Source organism: Echinops telfairi, unplaced genomic scaffold (genome assembly GCF_000313985.2).
Source record: "Echinops telfairi isolate 266 unplaced genomic scaffold, ASM31398v2 ScPeMD7_9;HRSCAF=40, whole genome shotgun sequence".
Classification (NCBI taxonomy): Eukaryota; Metazoa; Chordata; class Mammalia; order Afrosoricida; family Tenrecidae; genus Echinops; species Echinops telfairi.
Genome location: NW_022103906.1, coordinates 96,763,374 through 96,785,909, shown reverse-complemented (window position 1 = coordinate 96,785,909; position 22,536 = coordinate 96,763,374). Strand labels below are relative to the sequence as shown.

At 47.2% G+C, this 22,536-nt stretch overlaps 1 protein-coding gene across 3 annotated transcripts in view; it reads left to right on the top strand.

Annotated features, from left to right (window-relative positions):
* The window catches only part of ATP6V1C2 (ATPase H+ transporting V1 subunit C2), a 65,904-nt gene that overhangs the window by 729 nt on the left and 42,639 nt on the right, over positions 1–22,536 (top strand). For all 3 annotated transcript variants that reach the window (XM_004696033.2, XM_045286957.1, XM_004696034.2), the window contains 2 exons: positions 995–1,151; positions 2,668–2,735. In XM_004696033.2, coding sequence (XP_004696090.1) covers positions 1,023–1,151; positions 2,668–2,735 — 197 coding nt within the window. In that variant the 5' untranslated portion in view covers positions 995–1,022. Of the gene's footprint in view, positions 1–994; positions 1,152–2,667; positions 2,736–22,536 lie in introns of those variants that run through there.

Below are 22,536 nucleotides of genomic sequence, written 5' to 3'. Positions count from 1 at the left end.
GCAAAGTGACTAGTGTTGTGGATAAAAGAATTCAGTGGGCCTGGGTCCTCCCACCCAGCTTACCTGTGGACCAGCGATTCCCAACGTGTGGGTCGCAACCCCTTTGGGGGTTGAATGACCCTTCCACAGGGGTCACCTGATTCAATGACAGCGATGAAGTAGCAATGAAAATAATGTCATGGTTGGGGGGGGCACTACACGAGGAACTGGATTAAAGAGTGCGGCATTAGGAAGGTTGAGAACCACTGCTGTAGGTAGGCCCTTATGTAAACAAAGAGGAGTCCTTCTGAAGTCTCTCTGTGTGTGTTTTAAACTTGCATCGCTATGGAGGTTGGGCAGTTAGTTAAGTCTGTGGAATCCCCTGTCTCCTTCCTCCGTCCACTCCCATCCACCATCCCAAGAGAAGCTACGCAGGAGGAAGAAACACGTTGTTGAAGGAGGTGCCCAAGCCCAGGTTTTCACTCTCTAGTTCCTGGTCCAGATAGAGGATGCTCACTGGAGTGGGGGAACCTATGAACAGAACTCCTCCTTCTCTCCCCCTCCTCTCTGCCTTAGAACCAGTCAGAACCACCCAAAGGAGGAGGACTTTAGGGAAGTCTTTTCACTTAAGGAAAACCTGTGGGCTTCCCAAATTGAGATAAGCACCCTTAAGCTACAGACTCAGAAACAAAGAATGGGGACAGCGCCAGGTCTTAGATAGGATTCGTTTCTGAGGGGAAAAACCACCCAACAAAACAAAAACACCACCTCACTGCGATCCAGTCAATGCGACTCACAGCAACCTTACAGGACAGGGCAGAACTGCCCCGGAGTTTCTGAGACCAGCACTCTTTACAGGAGTAGAAGGCCCTCAGAGCAGCTGGTGGTTTTGAACTGCAGACCTTTCGGTTAGCAGCCCAATGTATAATGACTATACCACCAGGGCTCCTGTTGTAAAGTACAGCCCGCCGTTTCACACATGTCCCCTCACGTTTCTCTTGGTGTTGGTTCTCAGCAGTGTCTAGATAGAGAAGACCGGAAGCATGTCGGAGTTTTGGCTAATTTCTGCCCCCGGAGATAAGGAAAATTTACAAGCTCTGGAGAGGATGAATACTGTCACTTCCAAGTCGAACCTGTCTTACAATACCAAGTTTGCCATTCCAGACTTCAAGGTAGGGGCGTGGGAGGAGGGTGGCGGTGGGTGGGAGCTGGTGTTTCCTGGGAAACCACGGAGAAAACGCAACAACGAAAAAGCAAGGCAAAGGCAGGAACACTGGGTGGAGGGTGATGAGGGCGTTGATGGTCTGCATGGGGCTTTACCACGGAGCTGGAAATGAATGTGGCAACCATCGTCAGAGTGGAGAGGGCAAAAAGACGGCGGAGAGCGGGCTAAGGCCTCACAAGGAGGAGTGTTCCATGGACTTGACGTCTTTGTGTTTTTGTCTTCACCATCTAAGAAGGCCTCAATATAGTTAAGATGTGGGAGCGTGGAAGGCTGCAGCCTCGATCGTCCTCCTGCCCAGTGGACGAGGGAGACAGCTCGGGATCCCTCTGGGTCTGCTGAGGCGAGAGGAGGGGGTTTGGCAACAACTACGTGGGCAGGGGAAGGAGGTTGGAGAAATGCTGGAGAGTCTGGGGGCCCTTTGAAGGGGAGAACAGAGGTCACATCAAACCAGCCTTGAGGAGCAGCCTGGGTGCTGAGCTCGTTCATCTGCATCTGGCTGACTTTAAAGTTTGCCACTGTCAAGAGCCAGTTGGCTCGAAGGTGCGTAAGTTCAGTCTCTGCTTATTCTTGACTGTGCCTGAGCAACAGTGCCAGACTCTGGGAGCACAGAAAGATACAAAAAGACCTGGTCCCGTCCCAAGTTGCTAAGAGGCCAGACAAGGTACTCGAAGAGAAGATAGTCCACTTATTAGAGCCATCTAAACCTCATAACCTCATGTATATATGCATATTTATGTCTCTTTCCTTATCACGGTTAACCTGTTCTTTTAATGTAGGCTAGGAAGTTCCCCATTGGCCTTTTCTTGTACCGGGATTTGGGAGGAGTTTGACAGAGCAAATTGGCTTTCCACTGACAGTGCACGCATGTGTTGTTTTGTGACATGGAATGCAGTTACCCAACGATATTTGCATGTCTGGGTGGGGGCTTGTCACACGATAGCCCCCTTTGGAGTCTACGAATAGACTTTTATATATGAGTTTTGACATAGTTTCCACATCAGGAAGAAGAAGTGAGGCTCTCCCTCCCTCTCCTTTGACCAGACCACCGTCAACACAGCTAAGAAGACCAGAGGAAGGGTCTGGTGGGACTGTCTTGGAGAAGAAGGACTTTTAGACATGCTCTGCTCCTCACTCCCCACTCCCCCTTCCTCGGTGTGCCTTGGCCTTGGCAATGAGGATTTGTCCTATGAACAGCTAATTGGCATTCAAAGAGAAAAAGACCTGAGGTCAGACCATGACCCCCAAATCATCCCCTCTGATGCCAAAGCTATGATCGTTTCTCCTGTTGGCAGAAGAACAATGCCAAAGCCCACCACATTTTGCCCCACTTTCTAGTCTGGCCATGGACCCAGGGCTACTAGCTCAGGAGGGAAATGACAGCCCCCCCCCCTTTGAATTAGTAAGCCACATTTAACCTCAAGCCAGGCAATGTGAGGCTTCTAACTTCTCTGTGCTCTTTCTAGGTGGGGACCTTGGACTCCCTTGTTGGTCTCTCTGATGAGCTGGGCAAACTCGATAACTTTGCTGAAAGGTAAAACATTTCTTGTTTACTATATACAAGTGCAAGTTTGACACGGTGGTCAGAGGACACAGTGTTCTTGCTTTGACTGAACCCATACTTGTCTAAACTAGGCCCTGGACGTCCACTGAGAGAGTCCAGGCAGGTCGGCCTGAGGTGCCCTGTCCACAGGGGCGGGGCGGGGCTGGGCATGGAGGCAGCATTCCATTTTAGGGTCCTGCCTTCAGAATGAAGAGGTCCACGCTCCGAGGTGCTGACAAGCTTATACAGTGTAAACACAGAGTTTTCCTCTCACCTCTTTTCCTATCCTCCCCGCCTCCGAATTTCCATCCCTGGAGGCAGTGTTATGACAGTTTGGGGTGAGCCTTCCGGAGATAGCCAGCTTAAAAGCATCAAAATGGAAAAGGGAGCAAACCCCTTGCTGCCCAGTCAGCCCACCTCACGGTGACCCCAAGTGTTAGACAGCAAACTATGGACACACCCACATCTAGTTGACATCAATTTGTATACATGTCGGTCGTATGCTGTCTGCAGCACAGTTTTTCATTTAAGGTTTAAAAAATCATTCTATGGGGGACTCGTACAACTCTTATCACAATCCATCCATCCATCCATCCATTGTGTCAAGCACATTTGTACATATGTTGCCATCATCATTCTAAATGCGTTTTCTTTCTATTTGAGCCCTTGGTATCAGCTTCTCATTTTTTCTCCCCTCTCTCCCCCACTTCTGTCCCTGACAAACCCTTGAATAATTTATAAATTAATATTATTTGGTCATGTCTTACACTATCTGATGTCTCCCTTCACCCACTTTCTGTTGTCCCTCCCCCAGGGAGAGGGTTATATGTAGATCATTGCAATCCATTTCCCCTTTCTCCCCCACCTTCCCCCTCCTCTCCTGGTACCACTACTCTCATGATTGGTCCTGAGGGGTTCATCTGTCCTGGATCCCCTGTGTTTCCAGCTCTTATCTGTGCCGGTGTACATGCTTTGGTCTAGCCCGGTTTGTAAGGTAGAATTGGGATCATGATAGTCGGGGGAGGAAGCATTCAAAAACTAGAGGAAAGTTGCATGTCTCATCGGTTTTGTGCCAGTCCATATCCACGCCCATTTTACTGGCTGCTTTCCCTTGACTCCCAAACCAACCCAAACCAAACTCCCTGCCACCAAGTCGATGCCGGTTCTTAGGGACCCCACAGCGCAGGGGGCAGAACCGCCTTCGGAGGATTGCTGATACTGTAACTCGTCATGGGAGTAGAAAGCCTGGTCTTTCTCCCTAGGAGTGGCTGGTGGTGTTGAGCCGCTGGCCTTGTGATTAACAGCCCAGAGTGTAACCCACTCTGCCACCAGGGCTCTTGTTACCTTGGCTAGGTATACTAGAGTTTATTTGAATTTTCCTGTTGGTGGATCTTTGTTTTGCAATCTTCTGCTACTGGCAGCAGCGTGCTTCCGTGTGCTTAGTCGGTTCTGACTGATGCCGGCCCGACATGCTCCGACGACCCTTTTTTTGTCCTTCTTTGTGCACCTGTGAAATTGCTGGTCAGGGACTCCAGACTTCGAGGAGCCGAGGGTGGGTGAACCTCTGAAAAGACTGGTCTGAGATCGTCATTGCACCGTCCATATTAAAAAATCCCCTGAAGTGTTCATATAAGCAAATAATAGTTTAGCTTAACTAGTGAAGGAGGCCTGCCTGGAGTGCTGGGCTATTTTAAGAACTGTTGATATGGGATCAAACTGACCAGTGCATCTTGAAGGATTAGATAGCGACCTTAGGGAGCAGAGGGTTAGGGTTAATAGGGGAGAGACTACGCAGAAAACATCAATGGGCCGGGGTTTGCACAACTCGAAGAAGGCCACCCTTGCCACTAGGTGGTGTGTGCAGAAACTGTTGAATTGGTCCACCTTGTGCTGTGTGCCTTCTCATGGCAACCACAAAATCAACTTTGACCACATTTTATTTTTAATAAACTAAATAAACTGCTGGGCCCAAGAGTCAATATGCACCTGTAAAATGTCACCGACATGCCCTTGCTTTGTCCTTAGAAAAGGTGTCCTCGAGCAAAAACACAAACAAAACAAGTTGTTCCCATCTGCACTACGGCTGAAAGGATACGAGACCTTTTTTCAGTCTTAAAATAAGACTTTTAAAAACGATGACGAATCTGGTCCTGATGGTTGAAAAGCAGGGCATTGAAACGCATGACAGACAAAGTCGTGACATGGGGACAATTGCTCCGGGGACTTGGCTGTGTTCATCCACTTTCCCTGCACACAAATACTACCGATGCCGGCCGACTATCAAACAAGGAGCTCACAGCATACAGACTGTTTTGTAACATGCTGTTTCCTCTCTGCAGCTTGAAGTTTTCGCCTTAACATGAATGGTTTGGTTGCAATAGTGTGCCGTGGGTTGCTACAATTTATCTAGGAGGTGATTTTGAAATAATATTTCTTTATTTGTGTGTGAATGGAAATCTATTGCTTACCAAGGATTTTTTTCCCCCTTGACTAAATAAAGCCGAGGGCACCTTCAGATGACCACGTTCTGCACTGCAGTACCCCACTTCTGATCCAGGGGTGCTGCCTGCTTGGTCCTGCTGCATTCTTAGGGGTGCACATTTGCAGAGCCTGCGGACAGGCGTTTCTGCTTTCTCCTCAGGGACTGTGGCTGCGACAGCCCTTCTCACTGCATGCTGATGGAGGCTCGAGCGCCTGGTCTGTGGGGCTCTCTTGCCTGCAGATTGGTGCCAGAGGCTAGAAGTCAGCTCTTCTTGCCTCACCTGCTGTTCACCTACCGATGGTCCAACCTAGTGAAGAGCATTTTACTACTATGTGGGGTACTGGATATTCCGAAGCTCATGTTCTTTGAGAAAGAAAACTGACATCTGGCTTTAAGATCTATAAAGTGGGACCATCTCTTTGCCCTTGACCACGACCTGTCTGTTTGTTGTACTCTGGTGTCTTGTGTGTTTCCATGACACTGGAAGCTACGCCATCCGTCTTTCAGGTATCGATAGGGACACCCAATGTGGACAGATTGGGAGCAGAACTTTCGGACTAAAACAGCCTCGGAAGAAAGTCCTGGCAGTCCACTGCCAAAGGTCAGCCAGTGAAAACCCTATCATTTTGTCTGCTAACGAACGTGCTAGAAGATGACCCCACAAAGTCGGAAGCCTCTCAAAATGTACAGTGGCCTCGAGGGACCTGTTGTAAGGGATTTACAACATAGGTTAATTTCATCCACCACCTGGGAAGTTGGTACAGGACCCGGCGACGTTTTCTTGGGGTTACCCTGCACACGAGTGGTGACTCTGAAAGCCCGCCTCCCAGCGGCCAGCAGATTCCGCTTTCCAGGGAGAACGAAAGGACGTAGAAGAAAATGTTCAGCCCAGTCTAGAGCTCAAATCGAAGGGCATTGCCCGTGAAAACCGAACATTTCCGAGAACGTGCCAGTCTCTTCTGGAGTTTGGGGTGGAGTTGGGGGTGGGCTTGCCCTCCAACATATCTGCTTCTGTTTGGGGGTGTTGAGCACCATGGAGGGGGTCTGACAGCGACGAGCAAGGCAAGCCCATCTTGCCACGGGCCAGTGACAGTCGTCTGAGTTTGCGTAGGCAGTCCCGACACTCCATCGGAGGAGGTTGTTCAATCAGGCACATTCCTGTTGACTTAAGAATGAATTGTTGCAAGGCCTCCTGCAGAAATGACAACTATTTAACCTTTTATTTTTCTAGGCTTGTGTTTGCTGTGTATCACTGTCTGCCCCAGGGCAACCTCTCTAACCTCTCTCTTATTCTTCCAAACCCGGCTGGCTCTATGCTTCCTGGTTCTGGATGAATGTTTTCGCTTGGGTTGCATTGTTTCTGTAAACATTGGTGTTCGGTTTGTCCCACGAGTAGCTTGCGAGGGAACTGTGGCTCAGTCATCAGAGATACTGGGCCAGGGTGCGAGCACACCGAGTCGTGGCTGTCGTTGTGAAGCAGAGAGGACGGTATGAGTTTAAAGTGTTTTAAACACACACAGGGCTGGGCAGCATCGGAATGAAAGTCACTGTGCACGCTTTCATTGTTTGCTTGTGGGTATTTGCTGTATTCCCAAGAGCCTTTCCATCAGGGGACAAAGAACACGCCGTGGTTTCAGGACCTCACAATTGGTAGCTCCAGCCTTTGGCCTAGTCCCGAGGGCAATGTGACCCTGCCTTGGGAGTCCTACACGGGGGCTTGGGGTGACAGAGTGACCCAAAGGGATCAAACATGGGAATGAGCTCCTGATTCTTTGAGAAGGACGTGGTGTTATTGGAGAAATAGAGGCTCACTGGGCAGGTAACCTGGGCAGCTGAAACCCGTTGGCACTGCTCCTGGCCAGGAGGGCAGAGAAGGGGCTGGCAGTTTCAGGTGTATGGTTTCCACAGCCTTTAATTATTTATTAACTCCAGCACGGGGGTGTTTTTCCATGTCACTGGAAGGCAGCTCCTGCTTCCTTGGGGTTTCTCTTTATTTTGTGATTTATGCCCCTCTGCTGCCTCAACGAATCCACGCTTTATTTACACTGTCATCTGAGAACATTTGAGAAACCAAACAATATCATCTTGGAAAAAAAAACAAGAAACCTTCCCATACCCTTAAAACAAAAGCCTGAGTCCTTCAGCGTACCTCAGCCGGGTGCCCTGCTGGCTGAGTTGTTCCATTTCCTGGGTGCTTGGGCGTTCGGACACACCTACAGGGCTTCCACGACACACTGGTGACTGTCCCTAGCCCCCAGAGCGTTGTCTGCGTGTGGAAGAGCTGGTGGCCTTTTCTTTACCCACCTGGTTCCCGGAAGTTTACTGAAGGTTGGCTGGCGGAGATGGCCGGTGTGGATGTCTCTGTAGAGACGGGAGTGAATTGGTTCCTCTAAAGGCATTCTGATGAGAAACGGACCGCAATTCAAACCACAGTGGCCCCCGAGCAGGGATTCCATGTTGAGAGGATCCGCAAGGCATTTATCCGTGGGTTAGACCCTTGTGGACTGATGGCCTACTGATGCTGACGTGCTCTTCCAGTTCCTCAAAGATGCTGGCTCGCCCTACCACGTGCCTTCTCACTGTCGTCTTCTGCCCTCCCACCCACTTCCAGGAACACCTCGCTCACCCTGCAGACGTCCCAGACTCTTCCCTGGCCCCCTTCCATTGATTGATTGCAATTCGTAGCGACCCAGCAGGACAAGGTAGAGTTGCTCCTGCAGGAGTAGAAAGCCTCGTCTTTCTGGAGCAGGCGATGGTTTCAAACTGCTGACCTTGTGGTTGGCAGCCCAATGCGTAACCGCTACACCACCGGACTGCACTCTCCTACTCACTTCCAATCTCTCAGTTTCCCCCTCACAGTACAGATGTCGCCTCTCATTCTTAGTAGCTCACACAGGTGGTGCTTCCATCTGCTGGTGGGACGATCTCATTGGTCTCTGTTTTCCCTGCTCCACAGCTAGATCTCTAGGCCCTGTAATACCCTGGCCCGAGTGACCACACGAAGCAACGACTAGAAGAAAAATTCAAGACTATTAGAATCTGACAGGCCAGTTATTAAGTGATTGAACTAATTAATCCAGCTTATTAACTGCTTTATTAATTCAACTGCTAATCCTGCCTCGTTAACATAGAGGCAAGGATTTACAACATAGGTTAATTTCATCCTAATGCAAAATGGAGGATAATTACTTAATAACGAGAATTGTGGCCTCCCTAAGTTCAATCAGGCCCAGCCATATTTTGCAGGGACACCATTCCATTGATACCGGTCCACTCTTTTGATCATCCCACATGTAGGTCCTTGTCATATGTCAAACACATTCGCCTTATCATAGCATCCCCAAGGTCTTAAGTCAACCCCAAGTGAGAAATCTTGGGCAAGCTTTTTCTTCCACCTGTGCACCTGTAAACAATTAGTCCAGTGGGTCAATGGGTTCTGGGGGAATCAGTCAGCATAAAGCTAGGTGGTGCCTGGCTATCAATGTCAACTGCTCTCGAAGGAAGCACCTTAGAATAGTGGTTCTCAACCTTCTAATTCCAAGACCTTTTAATATAGTTCTTCATGTTGTGGCGACTTCCCCAACCATAAAATTATTTTCATTGCTACTTCATCACTGCAATTTTGCTACTGTTATGAATCGGGAGACCCCTGTGAAAGGCTAGTTCGACAACCCCCCCAAAGGGGTCGTGACCCACAGGTTGAGAACTGTTGCCTTAGAAGGTCCTGGCTCGAGTGAGAGAAAACTATGGAACAAGACTGAGCATCATAGCAAGGACCAGGCTTGCTGGTTGGGTAGAGACTATTAGCATCCCTGATGCTATGACCTTGAACCATCCTTCAGATCTGTACCAGAACTCCCCCGTGGCTTCATGGTCAGTCAAACAGCAGACAGGTCTATGCTGGGAACGATTACACTGGGGAGGTGTGCACTCTTTAGAATCAATATGCTGTATTTGTTAATGACCCCAAACCCAAACCCATTGCCATTTGAAACCCAAAAGTCAGCATTTGGCCAACGTTCAGAAGGTGTAGGGAAGAGGGAGGTATGGGATCAGGAAACAGAGGGAGAGGGATAAGTGATGTACAGCGTGGGGGTTACGATGCATGTGATGAACCCAAACAGACATGGGATTGTTGAATGGAAAATTGATCAACTCTGTAAACCTTCACCCAATTTACGATAAAATACTAAACCAACGAACAATTCCTAGGTCTATACAGCCCTACCTAATCAAAAATCTCAGGAGGGCAGGGGAGTTCTTGGACAATTCCACGATCTTCTCATCTCATTTTTCCTATGAACTTTTTGTAGGCCCCTCGCATCTAACTGCAAAGACTTATTGATGATATATTTGAGATCACACTGAAATTAGGGGAAATTAACAGCCTCATGCTATCCTGTGTAGCACACATGGTTAAGCTCTCTGCTACTAGCTGAACAGTAGCTGTTTGAAGCTCAAGCTACCCAGAGATGTCTTGGAAGAAAGGCTCAGTGAGGCACTTCTACAGGGAGGAGAATCCTGACACGCTGCTCTCTTTCTATAAACAAGGCTGGTTGTTCATTGACTCCATGCCTTTTTCTTGTTCCTCCCCAACAGGTGATTCAATAATGGTCCTGCACAGTATGCTATTGAAGTGTTTTCTGAGTATTTTGTATTTTGTTGTCATTATAAGTGATATATTTTTTTCATTGTATTTTTATATACTTATTTCTTTTAAAAAGGAAAGCTACCGACTATCATGTATTAATTTTGTAACCCACTAACTTATTTAATTCCTTCTCCCCCACAATGCCTTCTTAGTTGATTTTCTCAGTTATCTAGATATGTGGTCATATTATTGACAAATAATAATTGAATCTCCTTTGCTTGCATTTCTTTTTCTTGTTTAAGTAGACACGGACATTTTAGTTCCTGACTTTAATTTGAATATCTCACCATTAAATTCCATTTTGTTCATTTTGAAATACGTATATGAGGGAACTTCAGAGTTCGTGGGAAATGGAATTGAAGATAATGGAATCTGTCCTCATACTTTTTGAAGTCCCCGTGTGTGTGGTGTGTGTGGTGTGCTTGGTGGAGGGACAGTGAAAGAGAAGACATCACAGGTTGCTAACGGGCCTTCCTCTGATCCTGATGCCCTGTTCTTTTTGATATTGTCCGATTCTTGCATTATTCTCCTGATTTGAGAGCTGCCATTTATTGCCCCACTTCGGAATTTCCGGCACTGGATTAGGTACTTTCTATTTCCTCGTGGGATCTTTACCGCAGCCTCATGAAGAAGGTTAATAGCCACACTAGACAGAATAGGAAGGTTCAGAGTTAAGTTACTTGCACAAAATTGCACAGCTAATGAGGGGCAGCCTGATCTTCTGATACCCTGATTTTCTCCCCTTCCTCTGTCAAAGGCCCCTTAGCAGGGCAGTTTCTTGTTTCATCGCTGCCTTGATCCCTCCGCTCGGACCACGGTGGAATAGTGTCTGCACCCTAGGTGACCCAGTATCTGGCAGGGCGCCCCTCCCCCCGCTCAGCTCCCAGCAATCCTCACCAAACCAGAAGTCCAGGCTGCAGGGAAGGACGGAATGTTGGCCGACTGCTTTATGTACAGTATGCATAGGTTCAGGGCTAGCTGGAGGCAAACTTGTGAAGCTCCCCAAAGAAAGAGTTCCTCGCAGGTTAGCTTTAGCATAAGGCGCTTCCAGCTTGGACTGTGGTCAACTCCTCCTGGGACCCAAGATTCCAACAGTTATCAGGTCTCCATTTTCATGTGGTATCATTGCTGTATCGGTGTTTCTAATCCCCTCAATAAATGGCAGCTGTGTAGGCGTTCCCTGCTTTCCAGAGCGCTGGGAGTGTAGTGCATTACCAGCTGGGTCGTGAGCCACAAGGAGAAGGATGAGGCGAAGACTCTCCTACAGATGTACAGCCTCAAAATGCCCGGGGAGCTGCTCTGCTCCGCCCTGCAGCATTGTTGTGAGTCAGAATGAATTTGAAGGCAGTTGGCTTAAGGGGTTATTTTACGTGGTTCTTTTTAGGCTTTTTAAATCATTGTCAACAAACAGTTCAAATGTATAGAGGGGACTTCAAAAAGTTCTTGGAGAAATGGGGATTAAACATGAATGGAATTTCCCCACGAACTTTTTGAAGCCTCGTGGCATAGTCTTCTTTCTCCTAAGCTCTTTCCCATCTTAAGAAAAGGTCCCCAGGACCCAGGCACTCAGCTCTCACCAAAAAACATTAGCCTCCCTTTCAATGTTTGAACATTGAAACAAACAAACACGAATCAGGAAGCCCAGGAGAGTCCCGCTCTGTAACCCATTCCACATCCACCTGTTTACCAGCGTACCCAGCCCCTGCTTCCTCTCATGGGAGTCGCCCGAATCCCTTTTGGATATTGCTGCACTGGACTCTAGTCAACCCCATCACCACCCAAAAGCATATTTTTTAAAAAAACAGTATGCAACCACTCTCTTCATTTGATCTTACCCGAAGGCTGAGAAGCAATACAACCAGACTCTTCACTTGATCTTGGCCCAAAGACTGAGAAGCAATACAACCAGACTCTTCACTTGATCTTGGCCCAAAGGCCTGGAAGTGATACGACCAGACTTCTTGATTGACTTCTCTCTGCGCCCCCTCAGAGCTTCCCAATGTCCTTAAAATAAAATCCAAACTCCAGCTTGGCTGGGGCCCAGATCAGGCCCTGAGCTTCCTCTGTTAGGGCCTATACTCACCTGTCCTGCTTCGGTGCAAAGTGTTCCCTTAGCCTGGAATGCTACCCACCCCTCAACCCCACCCTTGCCAGATGGCTCCTCCTTGCCATCTGGATCTCAATTTAAATGCCACCTCCAACCGGGTCTCTCAAAAACTCTCTCTTCTAAATCTCCACCTTCCACATGCCACTGTTTACTCCTTTCCTTGTGTTGTCTGTCTTTTCTTGCAAAGTAGGTGCCCAAGAAAGCAGGGGTCTCACACAGTCCTGGGACCACTGCTTGCTTTTAGGTCAGACGTTCAGGTCCAGGGAGACTCAGTCAGATCTTCCCTGTGAGCTTCATCAGCTGGTCAGTTTGGCGCAGGGTGGGGGTGGGGGTGGGGGTGGGCAGGGTGTGCCTGTTGGATGCTCGGGGAGAGAACATCTGTGCCCAGTTACTTGAGGGCATCCAGCCCCAGGTAGTTATCAGTGTTGCTCTTGCTGCCTTTGGATGGGTCTCGAGGGGATTGAGTTCAGCTTCTAGAGCGGCGGTTCTCAACCTGTGGGTCGTGACCCCTTTGGGGGTTGAATGACCCTTTCACAGGGGTCACCCATTTCAGAACAGTAGCAAAATGACAGTTATGAAGTAGCAACGAAAATAATGTCATGGTTGGGGGTCGCCACCACATGAGGCACTGTATTAAAGGGTCACACATTAGGAAGGTTGTTCTAGAGGCTGCCTGCCTTTCTGGGCTCCCTTACCAAACATTGATTTTCTCTGACAACCCTTTCAACCTCTTCTACTGGTATCTTGCCAAGGGATCTAATTTGCATCCCTCGCTTCTGGGAGAATGCTTGACTCACAGTCCACCCCCGGGCACAATCCCTGCCGTCAAGTCAACTGCAACACATAACGACCCAATGGGACAGAGTAGAACTGTCCCTGGGGGTTTCCAAGACTAATTCTTCACCGCAGCACCCAGCCATGTCTTTCTGCTGGGGAATGGTTGTCAGTAGTTTGAACTGCTGGCCTTGTGGTTAACAGCCCAACTCATAACCCACTCTGCTATCAGGGCGCCTTGACTCATAATAGGCACTAAATAAATAATTGCTGAATCCATGCCATCTTTAGGTTGCCTTCCAACCCACTGAGAAGCGTTGGTGGCACCACGGGTAATCACTGGGCTGCCAAGTCAAAGGCTTGTGTTTGAACCCACCAGCCTCTCCTCCTCCACGAGTGAGCTATGGCCATCTGCCTCTATCAAGACTTACAGCCTTGGCAATTTGCTCTGTCCTTGAAGGCTGCGCCGAGTCAAATTGACTTGATGGCCGAGGCTCCCTCGTGCCCCGCCCACGCCCCTCCCCAGCATTCCACTGTGTATGAATATTGTAGTTTATTATCCAGCCCCTTATAGTTGGAAAGTTAGGGTGCTTTTCTGTTTATTTATTTTAGGGAGGGAGGGTGTTGTTCAAAACAGGGCAACTCTCCATGAGCACAAGGAGACTTCCCAAAGTTCATGGGCCAATGCCATGATCTTTTCATTCCATTCTTCCACGAACTTCGTGAAGCCCCTTCACAAAGCCTTGTGCACATTTACCCACAGGATGAGTTCTCGGAAGCACAGTTCTGGGCCTTTGGAATGTTGATAGACGTGTGAGAAATCGCTTCTGCTCATCGCAGTACTTGGCTGAACAGCAAGAAGAGGAGGAAAAGCGAGATGCCCATCAGCGGGCAGATGGGTAGATTCAGCTGTGGTGCCCGCGTGAGCAGTGAAGCTTCTCATTCGGAGGACGTCGGTCATGCTGAGTGAAGTTGGTTAATCACAAGGGGGCAGACAGAGTCTTGGGCCATTGTTAGGAAAAAAGTCAAGAAAAGATTTGTGTAACAAAGGAAACCAATGTTTATGGTTACTAGGCGGGGAGGGAGAGGGGAAGAGGGCCAGTTGCAGAGGGCAGACGGGGATGAACTTGGTGGAGGGATAGACCATGCCCAACAAGAGGGGGTGGAGGTTAGATATGTGGTTGCAGTTGTCGAATGCCAACGTGATGACCTGATATGTAACCCCCCTCCCACCCTCTAATTCACAATAAAAGGTATTTTTAATTGCTCCCATCGTTAACTATTTGGCATTTTAACCACATCAAGGTTTAGCCATCTCCTCATAACTTTTTTTTTTAATAAGCCTGATAGCGGGTCACAAGTTGGGCTGACAGCCACAAAGCCAGAAGTTCAAGCCCACCAACTGCTCTGTGGGAAAAGGACGAGGCTTTCCTCTTTGTAGAGTGTCAGTTCTCAGACCCCCGGGGGCAGCTCTCCTCTGTTCGCAGTGAGTCAGGATGGGCTCGCAGACAGCGAGTTTGGGATCCATCACAGTGTGCTGTCGCAGTGTAGCTGTTTTTCAGTTTCACGGCGACTTAAATGATACGTCAGAGGGCAAAATGTGCAGGTTTCTTTCCAAATGTGCTTCTCTTTTTAAGTGATTTTATGCCGTTGTTGAGACGAGACACCCGTCAAACACACACCCAGCCCAGTGGTTTCGGCGTGCCTGGTTATTGACATTGTGTACAAGCCACAAGTGCGATTGTTCTCTCCCTTCCTTTCTGAATGGCTCATCCCTCGTGAACCGAAGCTCACTGCCTCCTGGGGTCCTGCCTTCATCTTCTCAGTGGTTGCTGTCCACTTGAATCTCATAAAGATATTGGGCTGCTAACTGCAAGGAGAAAGAGGAGGCTGTCTTCTCCCCTAAAGATTCAAAGTCTCAGAAACCCTATCTCGAATCGACCGGATGGCCGTGGATGTGGCGTTGTTGAGTTAGAGATACATCTGTGGAAAGCACAGAGTTCGGGGCATACATGGTTTGCTAGTTAAAGTATGCTGTGTCTTGGGAGGACTCCAGGGAGTATTTTTGGTTTAAGGTTTAAAGACTACCTCAGGGCAATAGTTTCAGCCTTCGCAGCTCCTTAGAGATGGCATGTCATGAGAATTTAGAATTCTCTTCTGCATCTTCTCCTTTGGGACCAGGATTCTGCGAGAGAATCTTTCATCAAAATGTGCCAGGAAGGTAGCCGGCCACCACTCAGTTCTTCAGGTCTCCTGGAGGTAATTAACCACATACCCATTCTCCTCGTATTGCTGAGTCTCTTCCTCTGTTGCTCAAGGCAAACACAGACCAATGCCTGTCTCTGAATGGTTACTCACAAACTTTTAGGACCCCAAACACTAAGCAACTAGGTAGGCACGAAGTGTTGAGGAGGACGCTATTAGGTCCATGGACTAGAATGTCTCATGAAATCATGACTCAATTTCCAACCACGGACACAAACTGGATGACGTTTTCAGGTGGACGAAAGCAGACTCAATAGTTACTCCTTTTTTTTTGGGGGGGGGGGTGTCATTATTAGAGCTATCACACAGTTTGCCAGATCAGCTTTTTACGAGTGTACAACTAATCGACAGCAATGACAATACTTGGATGTGCGAATCTACCCTCAGTCCATGAGGATTTTCCACCGCCGCTACGGTGATTCCTCCATTCCCTGTCCCCATCACCCCGTCCCCACTAGTGAGCTCTGGTCTCTGTGCATCTGCTTGTTCTTCTCCGTGAGCTGGAATCAGCTCGATGGCAGTGGGGGCGGGGTTTGTCTCTTTTATACAAATGAGATCATGTACTACTTGTCCTTTGTGGATGACGTCTCTCATTCCGCATAATGACTTCAAGCCATGCGTTTTGTAGCATGTATCCAGATTCCATTTTTCTTACTAGCTGAATAGCATTCTGTTGTCTGAACATGCCACCTTTTGCTGACCCGTTCACCTGCTGATTGGCACTCCGGTTGTTTCCACTTTTTGGCTGTTGTCCATGGTGATGTAATAGACATCTCTTTTCAAATCTTTTTGGTATGTACCTAGGAAATGGAATTGGTTTTATACGGTAGCTCTAATTTTAGATTTTTTCTAGGAACCTTCATGGTTTTCCACAATGATTGGGTGCCATTTTCCCTTCTCGTCAGCAATGGGTGAGGGTTCTGTGTAAAAATGGGGGCCACTTTGCTCTATCCCACTGTCTCTGTGCCACAGTGCTTCTGGTCTCCATCTCCTCCACTCTAAGCCAGGCCCTTGACTGTGCCCCCTGGTGATTCTTCGTCCCCCGTGGTCCCAGGATCCTATCTGTTCCTGCTGCCTTCCACGCAGGGGAGCGGCTACTGGAGCCGACCAATCCCCTCCATCCGGGTTCCACACATCCTACTGGCATGGCCCCACCCTGTCATTTGCGGGGTGCTACAGAGACAAGGTTTCAAAGTCTTTGCCAGTTCGTTGCTTCTGAGTCACATGTTGCTGTGAGCTGGGATCCAGGATTGCTGGTCACTGTTTCAGCCGAAGACTTGGTTGATTTGAGACATTCTCAGATTGTTCTGTGAGCATGAGATAGAAGGAAACAGTGGGATTTGCTGCCTTCAGATTGCTTCGAAAATCAAGCAAGTTATATGCCCCAAACTATGAGACAAAAAACAGATTTTGCAATCATCACAGGAAGTAATTTATACTCCAAACTATGTAACAAAAAACTGGGTTTGCAAGGGTAACAGGAAGCAATGATCTCGGCCTACATTTCTTCACAAGGTACGAGACCACCACTCCCTGAAGCACCATATTCCATTTCGTATCTCAAAGAGGGCTGCTGGTACCTGGGTACCCATCTTGTGGCCTGGCTTGCCTCTTTACTGAGTTAGAACAGCCCTACTGATTAAGCTTAAAAGGAAGTTTTACTGCAAGGGAGGGGGGCACTTACATTTTGGATTTCTAACAACTAAATCTTAAATTAAGTTCTGAGTAGTTTGATTAACAGCAGACTCACTCTTTCAGTAGCAGTACTGACTCCATAGACAGAGTAGAACTGCCCCGTGAGTTTCGGAGACTGTAAATCAAGAGTAGAAAGCCTTATGCTTCTCCTGAGGGGTGGCTGATGGTTTCCAACTGCTGACCTTAGGGATGGAAGAGCAACACACAATCCACTATGCTACCGGGCTCCCTAGAGAAATGGATAAAACTCAGAAGCTCACTGTCATGGAGCCTATTCCGACTCATAACCACCCTGCAGGACAGGTGAGGACGGCCCCTGTGGGTCCCTGCGACTGTAACTCTTCACGGGAGTAGAAAGTCTCTCTCTCCAGCAGAGCAGCTGGTGGTTTTGAACAGCTGACCTTGAGGTTAGAAGCTCCACGGGTACCTTTTATGCCACCAAGATTCCTAGAGACGTGGACAGACAAGCCATTATCAAGAAATTTCACTTCACTGCACTGGGCACGCATTGTCTGACCCCTCCAGCTCCATTCATGGGGGCACAGCGGCCAGCTGCTTGGTGGACTGGCTTTGGCAAACTCTGCAGAACTTAGCCACTTGCCTGTCAGTTTGTCACACTGTGGTGGCTTGTGTGTTGCTGTGATGCTGGAAGCTATGTCCTTGGTATTTTCAATGCCATCAGGGTCACCCAAAGCGAACAGATTTCAGCAGTGGCCAGAGTAGGAACAGGCTAAAAAGAAGGAAAAGACTGTCCTCTTCAGAGGGGTTAGCCACTGAGAACCCTCTGGCCAGCATGGGACATTGTCCATTACTGAAAACCTCATGACTGGAAGCAGAGCACCGTCAGAGCTACTGTCAGCAGATGAGCCCCTCGGGTCAGAAGGCACTCAAAATATGACCGAGGAAGAGCTGCCTGCTCAAAGTAGAATTAACTTAATGACACGGATGGAGGAAATAAAGCCTGCAGATTTATAGCCTTCAGCACCTTCATTTTCTGATTGGGCATGACTCAAAATAAGAAGAAACAGCTGCAAACATTAATCAATGGTTGTAAATTGCAGCGAGTGAAGTACGAAACTAGGGAAACTGAAAACCATTAAAGAAGAAATGAAATCCATTAAAACTGAGGTTTTAGGTGTTAATGAGCTGGAATGGACTGCTATTGGCCATTTTTAATCAGAAAATCATAGGGTTTCCTATGCCGGCAAAGACATAATCAAGAGGAATGATGTTGAATTCATCATGAGAGAGGACATTTCCAGAGCTATGTTGAAACACAGGGCCATCTGTGATAGGGTGATGTCTATCCACAAACAAGAAAATCCAATCAATACAGCAAGCATTCAAATGTATGCATCAACCACCCAATCTAGTGATGCAGATACTGGAGAAGTTGACCAACGTTTTCCGTCTGAAATTGATCAAACATGCGATCAAGATACTTGGATAATTATTGGTGATTGGAATGCAAAAGTTGGAAACAAAGAGGTAGGTACCGTAGTTGCAAAATATGATCTTGATGATAGAAATGGAGCTGGAGATCACATGATAGAATTTTGAAAGACCAATGATGTCTTCATAGTAAATACACTTTTTTGATAACACAAAAGACAACTATACATATGGACTACACAGAAATCAACTTCACTGCATTTGTAAGAAGAGATTGGAGTAGCTCATATCAGCAACTAAGACCAGGCCTCGGGGCTGACTGTGGAACAGACCATCAATTGCTCATAAGTAAATTCACGGTGAAGCTGAAAACAAACCTACAAGACTCAAAATATGACCTGGAGGCAATTCCAGCTAAGTATCCAGAACAACTCAAGAACAGATTTGATTCATTAAACAATACTGACAGAAGACCAGATGAGCTATGGGACATCAGGAACGTGGAGAAAACAAAAGGTCGTTAAAAACACAGGAGAAAAGATCAAAGTGGATGTCAAAAGAGACCCCGAACTTGTTCCTAACTGTAGAATAGCTAAGGCAAATGGAAGAAATGATAAAATCAAAGAACTGGACAGAAACTTCAAAGGGCAGTTTGAGAAGACAAAGCCAAATATTGTTATGAAGCGTGCAAAGACCGCGAATTAGAAAACCCAAAGGGAAGAACATGCTCAGCACAGCTGAAATTGAAAAAACTCAAGAGAAAATTCATCTTGAGTTTTAATTTTGAAAGATAATATGGGCAAAATATTGAAAGATGCAGAATGCCTCTAAAGAAGATGGAAGGTCTATTGACAATTGGGCATCCCTTCACAGAAGGGTCACAAGGAAGGGACAAGACAGCCAGGGTGCAGTATAGCACCTACAAAACATACAACATTCCTCTAGTTCTTTAATGCTTCCTCCCCATCCCATTGTCTTGACCCCAGTTCTACCTTACAAATCCGGCTAGACCAGAGCATGTACAATGGTACAGATAAGAGCTCTGGAAACACAGAATCCATTACAGATAAACCCTTCAGCAACAATAATGGAAGTAGTGATACTATGAGGATAGAGGGAAGGTGGAACTGGGGAGAGAAAGGGGGAACTGATTGCAATGATCGACATATAACCCCCCCCCACCCTCCTGCAAGGTGATGAACAATAGAAACATGGGTGAAGGGAGACAGTGGATGGTATAAGATAGAAAAATAATAAAAATGTATAGTTTATCAAGGGTTCATGAGGGTGAGAGGGGGGGGGGAGGAAGGGAAAAAATGAAGAGCTGATACCAAGGGCTCCAGTAGAAAGAAAATGTTTTGAAAAGGATGATGGCAACAAGTGTACCAATGTGCTTGACACAATGGATGTATGGATTGTTACAAGGGCTGTAAGAGGCCTCAATAAAATGATTAAAAAGAAAGAAAGAAAGAAAGAGGATGGAAGCAATACACAGACAGTGTACCAGAAAGAACTCTTCAACATTCAACCATTTCAAGAGTTAGCATATGAGTAAGGAAGAGGTCCAAGCTGCACAAAAGGCATTAGCCAAACACAAGGCTCCAGGAATTGATGGACTACCACTGGTCTGTGCCAAGAAATTTGGAAGCCAGCTACTTGTCCAATGGACTAGAAGAGATCCGTGTACATATTTAAATAAATCATTTAAATCATTGGGGGCTCCTGCAGCTCTTATAACAGTCCATACATCAATTGTATCATATTTGTATGTGGCCATCATCATTTTCAAAACATTTTTCTTTCTACTTGAGTCCTTGGGATGAGCTCCTCTTTCTTCCCTCCCTCCCCCACCCTCCTGAACCCTTGTCAAATGATAAATTATTGTTTTCCTATCTTACATTGTCCGCTGTCTCCCTTCACCCACATTTCTATTGTGTTCCCCTCCCCAGGAGGAGGTGGTTATATGTCAATCCTTGCAATCAGTTCTTCCTTTCTTCTCCTTCTCCCCCCACCTTTCCCCTACCCTCATGATATTGCTACTCCCATTACTATTCTTGGGTGGGGGGGGCGGTATCTGTCCTGGATTCTGTGTGTCGAGAGCTCTTATCTGTACCAGTGTACATGCTTCTGTCTAGCTTGGTTTGTAAGGTAGAACTTGGGTCTTAATAGTGTGGGGGAGAAAGCATTAAAGAACTAGAGGAATGATGTGTGTTTTGTCAACACTGTACTGCACCCTGGCTGTTTCGTCCCTTTCTTGTGACCCTTCTGTGAGGGATGTCCAATGGCCTACAGATGGGCTTTGGGTCTCCACTCCGACACCACTCATTCACATCCGGTATGGTTGTTTTGGGTCTTCTGATGCCTGATACCTGATCCTGTCAACACCTTGTGATCACACAGGCTGGTGTGCTTTTTCCAGGTGGGCTTTGTTGCTTTCCTGCTAGATGGCTCCTTGTTCAATTTCAAGCATTGAAGACCCTGTATCTTTTAATACCGGGTACTGTCAGCTTTCTTTACCACATTTGCTTATGCACCCATTTTGTCTTCAGCAATCATGTCGGGAAGGTGAGCATCACAGAATGCCAGGTTATTAGGACAAAGTGTTCTTGTGTTGAGGGAGGACTTGGGTAGAAGCCCAAGGGCTGTGTGCTTCCTTAATAATTAACATATAAATATATGTACATAGGCCTATATCCTTATTGTTATATATTAATATATTTACATATATACCTGCTTATGTTTATATCTCTATAAATGTCTTTTGCCTTCTAGTTCTTTCCTCTATTTCCTTTTACTTTCCTCCTGTCCCACTATCATGTTCAACCTTCATTCAGCTCTCAGTAATTCCTCTAGACTACATTGCCCTTGCTCAAACCACACCAGGCATTCTATGCCCTCCTCACCATGGATTTTAGATCTCTTGTTCTCTCGTCCCTGGGTTTGTTGGTTCCCGCTCCCTTGGTCCTCCCTTCCCTCCAACCATTGTTTTCTTTTGGGGATTGTTTATCTTGCCTATCTTATAAAAAGAGACATTAAAAAAAAAGGCCTATAAATAGTTCCAGGTCTGTCTGCTGGCCCTTATGTATGTTTTCTGATAGAGTCTGTGAGGTGCCGAGCACGGCCCTCTGAGTCTGAAGTCTATTTTCTGGATTCCTTGTAGACTTAATTGCTTTGCTCCCCTTGCTGCTCTGCTGCGCTCCCCTCGTGCTTTGCCCCGGTTGGGGTGTGTGTGTGTCAAACTGGGCACAAGTCCCACACTGTGTCTCCAGTGCTGTCCCCTGCAGCACTGTGGGTCAGTGAGGGGACATTGGGTCTCCTGGTGGGGCTGGCCCTACGGTCCTCTCTGTGCCTTGGCTGCTCTGAGTAGGAATGTTGTCCTTTGGGCGTGGTGGGCCAGGATTCGGTCCATTCTCTCTCTCTTTCCCTCTTAGTTTGCTCCTGTGTGGTCTAGGCAGACCTGCAACTCTCCCTGGACCTTTTTGATATTGTAACTGTGATCTCTGTACATTGCATTACTTTGTCTTCTCTAGCTGCCCTTTGATATTACCTGTTGAGCTCTTTGACTTTATCCATTCTTCCACTTGCTTTATCGAGTCTATGATCAAAGGCAAGTTCCAGAATCTCTTCTACCATCCATTCTGGTTTCTTCTGTCTTCTCCTGTCTTTTTAAGGACCTTCTTGCTTTCTTCATGCATGGCGTTGTTGATGTCATCGTATAGTTCTTCAGGGAGCTTGTCACTGGTGTTCAGTGAGCCAAATAAATTCTTGAGATATTCTTAAAATTCAGGTGGGATAGACTCACATTTGTATTTTGGGTCTCATGAAGTTGTTTTCATTTTCTTTCACTTCCATCTGAAGTTACAGATGAGCAACTGGTGGTCTGTTCTACAGGCAGCCCTCTGATTGGTGGTCTGTTCTGCAGTCAGCCCTTTGATTGGTGGTCTGTTCTGCAGTCAGCCCCCTGACAGTGATACTGAGCCTCTCCACCATCTCCTCAAGCCTCAACTGTCAGTCATTTGATTCCTGTGTATTCCATCTGGAGAAGTCCATGTATACCGTCGTAGTTAGTGTTGTTGAAAGAAGGTAGTTGCCATGATGAAGAAGCCATTGGTCTTGAAAAGTTCAGCCTTTAGTGAGCAACCACTTTAGTTTATCATGTATACTACCCAGGGGCTTCCATGTCTCTTGCCTCACTTAATCTGTAAGTTATTCCTACTTGTCTTTGACTTTTATGACATCAGGGGTTTGGGAGGACAAGTGAGTTATTTTGTAAAATGATATGTAATTGAACACATCTGATGATGCGTGTTTGGCAGGAATAACATGGAAGTGCTATGTTTTCATCTTGCTGCTTTGTATTATAAAGCCCAGGCTATTGATCCTCCCTGCCCACAACCGCCCCTCCTTACTGATGATGTTAACTAGG